Source organism: Eschrichtius robustus, chromosome X, assembly GCF_028021215.1.
Source record: "Eschrichtius robustus isolate mEscRob2 chromosome X, mEscRob2.pri, whole genome shotgun sequence".
Classification (NCBI taxonomy): domain Eukaryota; kingdom Metazoa; phylum Chordata; class Mammalia; order Artiodactyla; family Eschrichtiidae; genus Eschrichtius; species Eschrichtius robustus.
Window position 1 is genome coordinate 17096874 of NC_090845.1, and position 14672 is coordinate 17111545.

Below are 14672 nucleotides of genomic sequence, written 5' to 3' on the forward strand. Positions count from 1 at the left end.
GGAGTTCATGATTCTCAAACAAAAAGACATAAGCACATCATGTAATTGATTTTCCAGGTTAAGCAGTAGGTCAACGCTTTCTCTGTTGAATTTACCAGCATTAACTAGCTCCTGCAGGTGCGCAGACAGAAACATCCTTTCAACTCAGTCAAGTATTTTGTCATGAATTTTTTTTTAACATCTTTATTGGAGTATAATTGCTTTACAATGGTGTGTTAGTTTCTGCTTTATAACAAAGTGAATCAGCTATACATATACATATATCCCCATATCCCCTCCCTCTTGCGTCTCCCTCCCTCCCACCCTCCCTATCCCACCCCTCTAGGTGGTCACAGAGCACCGAGCTGATCTCCCTGTGCTACGCGGCTGCTTCCCACTAGCTATCTATTTTACATTTGGTAGTGTATATGTGTCCATGCCACTCTCTCACTTCCTCCCAGCTTACCCTTCCCCCTCTCCGTGTCCTCAAGTCCATTCTCTAGTAGGTCTGCGTCTTTATTCCCGTCTTGCCCCTAGGTTCTTCATGACCTTTTTTTCTTTTTTTAGATTCCATATATATGTGTTAGCATACGGTATTTGTTTCTCTCTTGCTGACTTACTTCACTCTGTATGACAGACTCTAGGTCCATCCACCTCACTACAAATAACTCAATTTCGTTTCTTTTTATAAGTCATGAATTTTTTAGAGGCACTTGTTCTATTTATTCTCCTCCCTCCACAGTGAAAATAAAACACTCCAGCTCCAGGCCCAGGTGGCATCATCCTGCTCAACTGGCAGGTCGGTGCTAAGAACAGGGGATGTCAGAGCTCTGAGTGACCAGAGGGTCCCCTTTAAGCTGAGAAAACTGAGGCCTAGAGGGGCCATGTTAACAGCTAGGTGGGAGCTAAAATGGGCCCAGAACTCACATCTCTCAGTGTTCAGACTGGCAATTCATTAAAGAAGAGCCAACATGAAAATGTTCTTAAGAAAGTCAATGGGCGAACGTTTTCTGATTTCTGGGAGAGCAGAATGCCTTCCATGGCCTTCACACGTGCAGGGCACACAGGCCTGGGTGCACGTGTGTGTACATTTCCCTGCGTGTAGATCTGCTGGCTTGGACACAGAAGCAAACGCCATCCTTCAAAGGATATACGAACTAGATTTCATTTCTTACCGTTATTACCGGGAAGGAAATAGATCTGAACGTTCTGGAGTGAAGACAGCAGGAAGGCAAGTTTTGCCTCCTGCTAAAGGATTTCGTAATTGATTCTGCCCTTTGTTTGGCAAGTCTGGCCAGCCCCAAGCGAAGGAGCACGTCAGTTGGCTCAACTGTCCCCCCTGGCAGGAATTATGGTTTGCCACTTGGCCTCTCAAGCCAGTTTGCCTTCAGAGCTCTGGGCCCAGACATGTGACTTGTTGAAAAGGGTACCCCTCAGGGGGCTTTGTGAGAGGAACACGGTAAGGTTCTGGAAGCGATTTTCAGCTTGATTTTGAGTCTTGGGAAGCCCTCCTCCAGGCATCTGGCTAAGTTCTCTGGAGGTGTCTCTGTGTGAGGCCGGACAGGGGACACAAACGGACAGTTCCTGACCAGGGTACCCCTCATGGCTCTAGAAACACACAGGGGCCTCCACTCTGCCCTTTTCTCTCCTGTCCCTGGCGGATCGGCAGCACATGTGAAGAGTGCATCTGGGGCTGGGCCCCTCTGCACCCTACAGAGTCCCCAGCACAGGAGATCACCGGGGGCTACCACAAAACCTGCTCTTGGCAGGGTCTCTCTCTCTTCCTCTCCTTGGCCTCTGGGCTGGTGGCCTACATGCATGGTATCCCTCTTGGCTGGACCCATCTAGACTGCTGGCCTGTTGGGTGGTCACCCAGGCTTTGGTGTTCGGTTTCTCTCTAAGATGCTCTCTTAATTCACTCCCTTGGCTTACCTCTTCACGCCATCTACCACACCCTGAAAGTGGTGCCTTGACTCCGTGCCCAGACCTCACACCCGGATGGATGGATCTGGGCTCCCCTTTGTCTGGGAAGACAAATCTGACAAGAGACCTGGCTTCTTTCTGCCCCTCCCTCTACTCTTGCTCCTCTTTCATACTATCACAGGAAAGAGCAGCTAGTAAGAGGGGAGGGACAGAAGGAGAGGAAGGTACACCTTGTCACCAAACGACCAAAGGACAAGGGATTCCTGAGTGCCAACCATATACCAAGCATGCTGCTAAGGACTGAATATTTGTCCACTGAATGGACACAAAATTCTTATGTTGAAACCTAATCCCCAATATGGTGGTGTTTGGAGATGGGGCCTTTGGGAAGAGATTAGGTCATAAGGGATTTCACTCATGAATGAGATTACTGCCCTTATAAAGTAGACCCCAGAGAGTTCCCTCACCTCGAGGACACAGCAAGAAGACAGCTATCTATGAACCAGGAAGTGAGCCCTCACTAGATGCCAAATCTTGGACTTCCCAGCCTCTAGAAGTGTGAGAAATTTCTGTTGTTTATAAGCCATCTAGTCTATGGTATTCTGTTATACCAGCCTGAACTGACTAAGACACACACTGTTAGACCCTATGAAGGAGGAGCTTGGGACGCAGGTCTGCCTTCAAAGAGATTACAGTTCATATGGCATGATGAGAGAGAATCACTTCAGGCAAGAGTATATTGAATGAGGTGCTCAGTTGGGAGAGTAAAGGCTATAAGTACCAACAGAGAAGGGAGAAGGAGTGCCATCCAGGCCATGTCAGGGAAACTCAGCTGGGGCTCTGTCATGAGGCCATACTTGGGCAAGATCAACACCTTGATAATCCCCATCTCTGCAGGTGAAATTACCCAGAAAATTAAATGTACAGACAAACAATGTCAAAGGTGAGTTTTATTCATAATGTTGCTTATTATAAGCACAGATTTGTTCCTTTTTGGAAGACTAAAAACAGGGAAATAATTCATTGGGCATCTTCAAAAATGAGAAAGAAGAGTGGTTCTCAAAAGGCTGAAGGATGTGACTAGGAATAAAGAAAATTTTGGCTGAGGACAGTGCTATAACTGGGTTGTCAGATGATGGGGGCTAAGGTAAGGGGCCTCCTTAGAACTTAGTAAAGAGAATGTGGTCTGAGTTAAACCAGCAAAATTCACCTACAGTGGATTAGCCATTACGGGAATCAAGCAAGAGACATCCTTTCGTAGGCAAAGAGGGAACTTACCTCAACATAATAAAGGCCATATATGACAAACCCAGAGCCAACATCATTCTCAATGGTGAAAAACTGAAACCATTTCCACTGAGATCAGGAACAAGACCAGGTTGCCCACTCTCACCCCTATTATTCAACATAGTTTTGGAAGTCTTAGCCATAGCAATCAGAGAAGAAAAAGAAATGAAAGGAATCCAAATCGGAAAAGAAGTAAAACTGTCACTGTTTGCAGATGACATGATACTATACATAGAGAATCCTAAAGATGCCACCAGAAAACTACTAGAGCTAATCAATGAATTTGATAACGTAGCAAGATACAAAATTAATGCACAGAAATCTCTTGCATTCCTATACACTAATGATGAAAAATCTGAAAGAGAAATTAAGGAAACACTCCCATTTACCACTGCAACAAAAAGAATAAAATATCTAGGAATAAACCTACCTAAGGAGACAGAAGACCTGTATGCAGAAAACTATAAAACACTGATGAAAGAAATTAAAGATGATACAAACAGATGGAGAGATATACCATGTTCTTGGATTGGAAGAATCAACATTCTGAAAATGACTTTACTACCCAAAGCAATCTACAGATTCAACGCAATCCCTATCAAACTACCAATAGCATTTTTCACAGAACTACAACAAAAAATTTCACAATTTGTACGGAAACACAAAAGACCCCGAATAGCCAAAGCAATCTTGAGAAAGAATATTGGAGCTGGAGGAATCAGGCTCCCAGACTTCAGACTATACTGCAAAGCTACAGTAATCAAGACAGTTTGGTACTAGCACAAAAACAGAAATATAGATCAGTGGAATAGGATAGAAAGCCCAGAGATAAACCCACACACCTATGGTCGCCTTATCTTTGATAAAGGAGGCAAGAATATACAATGGAGAAAAGACAGCCTCTTCAATAAGTGGTGCTGGGAAAACTGGACAGCTACATGTAAAAGAATGAAATTAGAACACTTCCTAACACCATCCACAAAAATAAACTCAAAATGGATTACAGACCTAAATGTAAGGCCAGACACTATAAAACTCTTAGAGGAAAACATGGGCAGAACACTCTATGACATACATCACAGCAAGATCCTTTTTGACCCACCTCCTAGAGAAATGGAAATAAAAACAAAAATAAACAAATGGGACCTAATGAAACTTAAAAGCTTTTGCATAGCAAAGGAAACCATAAACAAGACGAAAAGACAACCCTCAGAATGGGAGAAAATATTTGCAAACGAAGCAACTGACAAAGGATTAATCTCCAAAATTTACAAGCAGCTCATGCAGCTCAATATCAAAAAAACAAACAACCCAATCCAAAAATGGGCAGAAGAGCTAAACAGACATTTCTCCAAAGAAGATATACAGATTGCCAACAGACACATGAAAGGATGCTCAACATCACTAATCATTAGAGAAATGCAAATCAAAACTACAATGAGGTATCACCTCACACCAGTCAGAATGGCCATTATCAAAAAATCTACAAACAGTAAATGCTGGAGAGGGTGTGGAGAAAAGGGAACCCTCTTGCACTGTTAGTGGGAATGTAAATTGATACAGCCACTATGGAGAATACTATGGAGGTTCCTTAAAAAACTAAAAATAGAACTACCATACAACCCAGAAATCCCACTACTGGGCATATACCCTGAGAAAACCATAATTCAAAAAGAGTCATGTACCACAATGCAGCTCTATTTACTATAGCCAGGACGTGGAAGCAACCTAAGTGTCCATCGACAGATGAATGGATAAAGAAGATGTGGCACATATATACAATGGGATATTACTCAGCCATAAAAAGAGACGGAATTGAGTTATTTGTAGTGAGGTGGATGGACCTAGAGACTGTCATACAGAGTGAAGTAAGTCAGGAAGAGAAAAACAAATACCATATGCTAACACTTATATATGGAATCTAAAGAAGAAAAAAAAAAACGGTTCTGAAGGACCTAGGGGCAGGACAGGAATAAAGACACAGATGTAGAGAATGGACTTGAGGACATGGGGAGGGGGAGGTAAGCTGGGACGAAGTGAGAGAGTGGCATGGACATATATACACTACCAAATGTAAAATAGCTAGCTAGCGGGAAGCAGCCGCATAGCACAGGGAGATCAGCTCGGTGCTTTGTGCCCACCTAGAGGGGTGGGATAGGGAGGGTGGGAGGGAGACGCAAGAGGGAGGGGATATGGGGACATATGTATACATATAGCTGATTCACTTTGTTATACAGCAGAAACTAACACACCATTGTAAAACAATTATATTCCAATAAAGATGTTAAAAGAAAGCAAACGTATTAAAAAATAAAATAAGCCATGATAAATGTCAAAAAAAAAAAGATACATCCTTTCCTATAAAAGTTTGGAACGTACAAAACTCCCGCCGAACGATCTTAAGGTTGGCACTCAACTGTAATGGAGAATGTGGGAAATCTACTTGCTTGAACCGCGATATGTCTGGAGATGGACAATGGATGGCAAGGGGCTGATCAGCCATGAAAACAGAGAAAAATGGAGAGTTGCTGAGGTCACAGGTGCGGGGCTCTTGCCAGCATCCTCTGGGCTTAGGTGAACTCAACATACAGTTCCCTTGGCTCACTCTTCCCCCTAGTGCCTGAGGGGGCCTCAAGTTGTACCTGCAAGACCCTTCGTGAAAATAACTAGCTCCTCTTCTTTTCATTCCTTGCTCTCCCGGAAATCACCAAGTAAATGTGGTTTCCTATAGAATCTGGCTTTTAAGGAATCAGGCTGAGAGGGAGCAAATGCCCAGGGCAGGCAGACCTATGTGCTTCAGACGGGCTGAAATTTCAGTTCCTGTTGCGATTAGTAAGCTGCCAGTTTGATCCCCGGGTAAGTCTCTGTGAGTTTGCAAATGTGAGCCCGCATCACAGTTACAGGCATCCTTAGAAGTCTCTGAGGGCAGGGTTCTGTATCCCTGAGGCCGAGAGGCAGACCCTCCACTGCAGAGCATTCACTGGGGAAACGCCTCTGGGAATCTCAGCAATGCCCTGGTTTTCAACATGGCACAAGCTCACAAGAGCCCCTCAAATCAGCGCATGCAAGAACAGTACCATCTTCTGGTGATTTGAACACTTTCTTTTAAAAGAACTGGATCCTGAGACTTTCTTAAAACACTATCTTTCAGAAACATCATCTTTCAGGATACCTGTTCTATTGTTTTTTTTTTTTAAATGACAGGAAGATGTTGTTTCTGCAGTTCAGAGAGTCCAAGTTCCCTGCTTTCCTTCAGTCCTGACAACAGAGCATGCACGTCGCTTCATCAGAGCTCTCAGAATATTTAATCTTTCCATTCTAATATTCAATTTTACTGTCGAGGCTCAAAATAAACAGGCAGCCACTGAATCTAGGTTCTCACACAAATAGCTTATATAATTGCTCTAAAATCTGCACCAAGAGATCGACTGGTGCTCTCTGGGAATATCTTGGGGAAAAGCCCCAAAGCCTTTACTACCCCGGTGAGAGAGAATCTGCTGAGCACCCTCTGAAAGAAAGACCTCGAGGAGTTCCAAAAGGCCCTGTAGTAACCACCTGAATCTGCACCGGAGCAGAGAATACACCTGCTTCGTCAGAATGCTTCGGTGATGCCTACTGATTCAAGAGGTCTGCCATTGAATAATGCTGTTTGCTCCTGTCTACCCTAATCATCACACATCGTCCTCTTTTCTGGATGAATGACTGCAACCCCAGCTACTGGCAAGACAAGATGACATCTGCTGACACCGATGGCAGAATAATGTTTCAGACTCTGTCATTCACATAGTACATTTGTGTTAATGATTCTAATCATCTTTACACAGTCAACTCAGCACACAACAGCCCTGTCTCCAGTCATGCTGTCACGAACTCACCAACATTCCAGGTGCAGTTCTAAAGGCTGGTGTAACAACCAATGCAAAGCTGGTTGGTGGGTTTTACAGGCCGGAGGGGATGAAAAGGATATAATACTTTGAATCTTCTAAAAGCTAAATGTCACATTATACAGTCGCTTCTCAGCTGTAGGTATTAGTTTGTCTGACAGGTATAACTACTGTTTCCCTAAAATTGAGTTTTCTGCTTCTTAGGAACAAGGTTAAAAGACCTATCAAAGAGATGGTGGTTGCTTGTCTGGGGTGGGAAAGATGCCCATGGGCCCCAAAGAGCGTGCGTGCCTCAGTGAGCAAGCCAAGACGAGTCCACTCATCACTGACAACTTCACTCTCTCAGCGGGAGTCCTCCAGTAATACCTTATGTAACAGAGCAGAGCTTCTAGAAAAGTATGCCATGGAGTCTCTCTCACTTGAGTGAATTTATTGCCCCCCTAAAATATGGCTGGGGACTAGAAGGCAGGGTGCTACAACGTAGGCAACCACAGGCTTTGCCCATTTGTTAAAAGAATTATCCAGATTTTACCTCAGCCTTCAAAATCATACTACCTCCATCAGGACCAAGAAGGCGGCAAATGTCTGGTAGGAGGGCGTGCTTGCTAAGATGCCTTGGCCAAAGGGAGAGGCATCACCATGAAGGTCTTGGTATCCAAATGCTTTGGATGTGAACACCTTTTACCAGGCTCGCAAAGATTAGGGAGAAGGGTGAAACGGGTAGTCTGGGTGGCCCCCTGCTGCCCAACACTAAGCCCACAAGGACAGCGACCACGTGTGTCCTCTTCACTTCCCATCAACCAGCATGGCAGCCAGCCCAAAGAAGGGACCCAATAGATACAAAGTGAATGAATGAATAAACATAAAACATCACTGTCAGGCAGCAGATCTGCCCCCCTCCCAAGTATGCAAAATGACATGAAGGTTATGCCATCCTGTACTTGCTTGTCTCTGCAAATATATATTATAAGGCACTAGATTTCTTTTTAAAGGCTATTCATCAAAGTTCTTAGATGCACTTGGATCCCCAGGGAAGCTCACCAAGACACCAAGATAACTCCGTGCTGATCTGATGAACTAGAGTCAGATTTCTATCATTACCGAACAGTTTTAGCTGGAGCCTTCCAGCTAAAACTTGTGCTAATAGTCATTATTACAAAGACCAGAATAGTTAGCACGTATGGGGCGTTTGCAAAGGACCAGGCACTGTGCTAAGGAATTCATATGCATCATCTCAGTTAATCTTCTCAACAGTTTAACAAGGTAGGTATGATTATTCTTGCAATTTTATAGATGAGGACACAGTCGTTAGTATTTGTGGGAGATTGCTTCCAGTAACCCCCCACAGACAGCAAACTCCACAGATGTTCAAGTCCCTCATATAAAATGGGAAAGTATTTGCATATAACCTATGCACATCCTCCCCTATACTTTAAGTCATCTCTAGATTACTTATAATACCTAATACAAGGTCAATGCTATATAAATGGTCGCAAATACAATGTAAATGCTATGTTAATAGCTGTCATTGCACAGCAAATTCAAGAAATTCAAGTTTTACTTTTAGGAACTTCCTGAAATATATTTTTTAGTATTTTTGACCCAAGGTTGATTGAATCCACAGATGCAGAACCCGCAGATACCGAGGGCCGAGTGTACTGAGGAAACATTCAATGAGTTGACCTTGAACAGAACAGCTAAGTGACAGGGCCAGGATTCAAGTCCAAGTCTATTCAATGTCGCAGCCTAGAGTCACAACCACCGCACTCTATAAATGTTTGCCAGACCTCATTCCTGTGTCTTACTGTTTTAAACATTTACTATATAGTCATCACTAAGTGCGAGCGCCTGTTTTCCTGGAGGATGAATTCTGTCAGCTGATAACCCACCATGGCAATCATTATCAACAAAAATGGGTCAAATGATTTTGCTTGGTGGAAAATGTCTTTACTGAATGGTGAGCCCTTCTCTGTTCTGTGGATTTATTCTCCTCCGAAAATATGGCTGGAAACTAGAAGGTGGGGATGTCATCACTTAGACAGATACCTGCATCTACACTAGAGCTTCCCAAACTGTAATGTGTAAACAGATCGCCTGAGGATCTTGATAAAATGCAGGTTCTGAGGCACCAGGTCTAGGGTGGGGTCCGAGCATTTCTAACAAGCTCCAGGTGATGCTGATAAAGTGTGGTCCACGGACGAGCAGTAAGTCTCAATGATCTAGAAAACACTGGGAAGCAGAATATAGATTCTCTGAACCTCAAACTTAATTCCTAGAGAGAATAACAGATGTGGAACAGAGCATCCTTCAGCTAAACAATACAAGAAAGAAAGCTATCCAAAAGCCTAAAAGGTGTGGCCCTTGGCTTCAAACCAATCTACAGGCCATAATCTTGGTGGGTACCTACACCATCTGGCTCCTTGAACAATCATATCCATTCATCTAAGCAGTGCATACACCATCAATGCTGTTTAGTATCCTTGGCAACCAATCCACCAGTATTGTAGTTACCTTTCCCGAACCTCAGCTCCATGGGAATGGTGATGGGTCAAGGTTCATGGTCCAGTAATAGAGCCCCCATGGGCATGAATAGAATGCAGGCTGGGAAAGGTGGGCAGAAGTCACATGAAAGCCTGACCAAAGAGCCCTGAGGTGTAGAACTGGTTGGAAAAGACCAAACTGCTGCCCCCTTAGAATGTAAAGTGCTTCCGACTTTTCAACATTTTTTGTTACGTTGTCATCAGAGAAACAATATGCCTGGAGTGAGGCAAACAAAGATGGACTGGCTCATTTAAACCACAGCATTGTAAAATGGGTTCCCACAAAGAAAGAAAGCGCAGATCAGAGGTGTATACACACACACACACACACACACACACACGGGCATGCATGTGTATTCATGTCCACATACACACACACACACACAACACACACAGAGTTAGGAAGATTAGTAGGCCTCACCCTGTATCCTTAGCTTAACAATGTGCTTTTCAGCCACTTCCACAATATTGGCCACTTTACCCCCAAGGACATGCGATGCAGGATGCAGGCCATCCACTTACTAATGGAGCACCTAATGGTTCTTGCTGTTTATTTGGGTGCTTAGACGTTCCAGGTACTGCACCAAGTGCTTTACCCACATTATCTTGTTTAGTCACACAACAACCCTTAGAATAAGGCGCACTGATGAGGAAACTGGGGCTTGTTGAAGTTAACGGACTTGTTCACACACATCAGGTATGGGGCAGCCGAGGGCTCAGAACCCGGGTCCATCAAACTAAAATGCTAGGGCTTCCCTGGTGGCGCAGTGGTTAAGAATCCGCCTGCCAATGCAGGGGACACGGGTTCGAGCCCTGGTCTGGGAAGATCCCACATGCCGCGGAGCAACTAAGCCCGTGCGCCACAACTACTGAGCCTGCGCTCTACAGCCCGCGTGCCACAACTACTGAGCCCACATGCCTAGAGCCCATGCTCCGCAACAAGAGAAGCCACCGCAGTGAGAAGCCTGCGCACTGCAACGAAGAGTGGCCCCCGCTCGCCGCAACTAGAGAAAGCCCGCACGCAGCAACGAAGACCCAACGCAGCCAAAAATAAATAAAATAAAATAAATTGATTTAAAAAAAAAACAAAGAAACTAAAATGCCAGGGCTCTTCAACAATAAACTTCCCCACCCCACATCCCCAGCCCCGTCATGGAAGCCACAATTCTGACAGCAGGCAGCGCACTGAGATCCAAGCCACAGAGACTTACATTCCCCTCCTTTTCAAAGTCCGGCGGAAGTAACTTCACGAAGTTGTCAGGGAACACTCCGCGTCTGCCATTGAGCTCTCCTTCCCACCAGCCTACATCGATGCAGTCCTAGGAAACAGGAGAGCAGAGTGAGAAATGGGGTAAGCACCCTACAGGGAGCTCTGACACCCTTCCTAGAGAGATGGAGGAGCTTTCCTTGAGGCTGCTATCAATGGTTACTAAGACTAAATCAGCACAAACCCCAAAGTCAGATGGGAGAACAAAAGCTTAAGTGCGCTAGAGCTGTCCGCTGGGACTCAAAACCCAGTGTTGCTTTTGGATGCCTTAAGATCAATAAGATCTTTTGTTTTTCCCTTAAAGATAGGAGGATATGTATTTTCTTCATTTTAATTTTACTGAAATAAAATTATTTCATTAACTGAAAATGTGGGTTAGAAAACATCACACGCACAAATGTTCTCTCTGATTAGCCTGTCACAAAGCTTGTCGAAATTAAGAAGGGCTTTGCAACAGGCAGCCAAGCGTAAGAAAACTCACACTCTGTGCAAGCTCATTAATGTACCCTCTCCTTTCCGTGCTGATGGGGCACAGTTGTCATCATGAAGAGCCCTTCCCCCCACCTTACAGAACTTAATGTTTGCTTACTAAATGAATGAATAAATCTCTTCATTCTTCCAGATCAAACCTGCTTCCCTTTGAATAATCCCTATTCTGTTCACTCACTTGTCAAACGTTTATTGAGCACCTACTCTGTGCCAAGCGCTAGGGAGAGAGTGAGAGCTCAGCCTTTGCAAGCTTCCATCCTGAGCCTAATGGCCTCATGGCTCTCCCAGGCATTCAACCTCATGCCACAGAACCACCTCTATTTTTCCCTATCCCCAACTGCTTGGAAGTTTGATTTGCTCTAGTCTGATAATATATCTCGCATTTGTCCTCTGGGTCCAACTCCACTTCTCCCACCCCAATCCAAGACCCACCTGTCCTGCTGTAAACCTCCTCACTTGGGCATTTCTTCCTTCCCAGTGTATGTACAACATACACACCACTGTCAAGTACAGGTCCTTGAGTAAAAACCCAATTCTCAGACTGTGGTCAACAATTTCCAGCTAAAGCCTGAAATGAGCGAAGGCTTTCCAAAAAATGCTAGTAACACAGAGGACTTTGAAAATAAATGCTCAGGAAAGTGAGGAATTCCTGCTCAGGGCCCACGGAGACACACTCATGGCCCTCCACAATACCAGTGGGGCGCTGGGGGAGGGGGGAGGAGGCCTCAAGCAGCAGATGTGCAGCTGGCCTAGGGCCTGGTGATAAGCCTCTGGAGACCCTGGCTTATGTGACTCACTATGTGCCTTGCTAGAGCATCCATTCCAGCAAAAAGAGAAACACATCTGAAGTTTTCACCATTATACCCCCAGCCCAATGCACAATATAATAAATATTTCTGGAATCAAATAAGACTCTTTCTAACCCTGAGTTCTGTGATCTCCCACAACCCAAGACTAGGATTACTGCAGGACAAGATAGCCTCCATCTACCCCAGCCTGTGAGGATTCTATGTAAGTTAACACAGGGCCACCTCAGGTGAGAAGTAAATGCTCACCATCATCTTTTACCCCAGTGGTATCTGCTATAAGGACAGACTGACCTGAGTCCTTAATCACACTATAAATTCTAGTCCCAACCAACACCAAAAGACAAAGACACTTGAAGCATCAAGTTCAGATCTACTCAGAACAAATCAAGGTTCAGGAGACTTCCAATATGAAAGAATGCTTATCTTTCTTGGAAAATGACAATGAGGAGCCCAGGTAAGTATTCTGGCCCTGCCCATGTCACATCACCCCCTAAACAATCTGGCAGTAGTCCCTAAGAAGGGATTCATGAACAGGGGTGGTGGTGGCAGAATCGTATGGCTTCTGAGGTTCTTCCATCCCTGAGAAACTGTTATGTCATCGACGATATCAGAAAAACTTACGAAGGAGTAGGGGGTGGAATTTCTTTACTCCTAATCCTTAGAAATTAAGTCTTTCAATCCAGAGCCTCTGTTTCTGAGGAAATGCCTGGCATAATTTTTTTTCCTCTTCTTTTTCTGGACAAGTCCCTCTCCTCTTCAAAGCCCAACTTGAAACTCACCTTTAGGAAAGTGACTATAATGGAAGCTTTACCTTTTCTCTGACACTCAGAACTGTGTTAATTTGCATTTCACGATATCCCATTCAACAAAAAACTATTATATGTAAAGTATATTTAAATTCATTCTGTAGGCACCAAACATTAAACATGCAAAAGAACATGATCCCTAATTCCAGGGAGCTTAGAGATTTGTGTGAAACACACACACGCACGCATGTGCACACATAACATACAAGGTCCTTTTTTGATAACAGGTATCAACCATGAGATCTAGTACCAAAGAGGAGAGAATCATCAACAGCTTTTCAAATAATCTTAAATCTTTTCATGTGTGAAGGGTTTGCTTATGTGAGGAGTGGACTTTTCTCCACATTCATTTCAGATCATCTGATACAGAATTATGTCCATAAAAGGCACTCAAATATTGTTTAGTGCTACATTTCTTTCGAAGGCTTTCTTTCAAATTTTCTAAATGGTTCAAGGCTATGCTTCCCATTAGCCTTACGCAATCAATAACCCAAGAACCACTGTAATGAAGCCTCCTGCTTCATATGCGAGAAAAACAACAAAGAAAATTTTAATAAGCAAAAGCATATCCAGAATAACTTCAGAACTTATGTACGCCTACAGGGGAAAACAGTGCATGTGACATTATAGTTATTATACCGCCCATCAGTGGTGAATAGCTCGAACGGCTCATCTATGTTCTGCTTTTTAAGGAAAACATTAACAGTGCTAATCATTGTGTAATTCAAGGTAAGAGAGGGGAAGCATGAAGATAGAACACAGTATGTCTAATTGTTCTGACTGGTATAAGAACAAATACAAAGCTCACGGATGAGATACGTATGTTGAAAAAAGAAAACTGACAGCGTGACTTAGAATACTAAGAAAAGTGAAAGGGAGTCTGCTGCAGGACAGAAAATAGCCACAGGGTCAAGATGCCTGGAGTGGGACAGAGATTTAGAGAACTGAGACTTTTTTTCCCCTAGCAATAGAAGTTAATTTAAGGGAAGCAGGAAGAATTCTGACAGCAAAATGAGAAATGAAAATAAGTCATCTTCAACCAGACAAAAACCAGACAAAACCAGACAACAGAACTAGGCTTTTGGTGACAGAGATGAAGAGAGAATTATTTGTATGAGGGCTCTGCTTCCAGAAGTGTGAAAGAACAGCAAATTCAATTTATTTAATGAGGACCTAAAACATGCAGGATAGGAGAGGAATTCAGGGGGGAAAAGAAAATCGTCATGTCCTTATGGGGCTCCCAAGCTCAGAGCCTAATGGGAGAGGCAGACACAATGAATCAACATGGCACTGAAACACCGGCAGGAGTGCTAGGCTGGATTAAAAACAAGTGGGACCAAGAGAAACCAGGCAGCCTGAAAGGAGAGAAGGAGGGCAAGAATCAAGGTAATGAGAAAGGTCAAGGGTGGGATCACCAAGTGTGAAGGAAGGGAAGAGGGAGAGTGGGAAGCTGGGGTCATAGAAGAGAACATTCAAGAATTGGCACTTAGAGTGAAGGCAAAGTTTGGCTCCCAGGAGGTTCCAACCAACCTCTACTGAAGAGTGATGTGAGGGGTGAGGCAAGATGGCAACCATGAGTGATGGGGGGAGAATGGACAGTCAATGGTTTGTGAGGCCAGAACATCATCAGGATGGAGTTAATGTCCCCAAGGAGGATGGCAGGAGGTGGGTGAAGGCAGGACAATGAG

At 44.1% G+C, this 14672-nt stretch overlaps 1 protein-coding gene across 4 annotated transcripts in view; it reads right to left on the reverse strand.

Moving 5' to 3' along the window:
- Nucleotides 1-14672, reverse strand: part of SH3KBP1 (SH3 domain containing kinase binding protein 1) — a 336298-nt gene that overhangs the window by 59568 nt on the left and 262058 nt on the right. For all 4 annotated transcript variants that reach the window (XM_068533267.1, XM_068533269.1, XM_068533268.1 and 1 more), the window contains one exon: nucleotides 10825-10932. In XM_068533267.1, the coding sequence (XP_068389368.1) occupies nucleotides 10825-10932 (108 nt within the window). The remainder of the gene's footprint in view (nucleotides 1-10824; nucleotides 10933-14672) is intronic.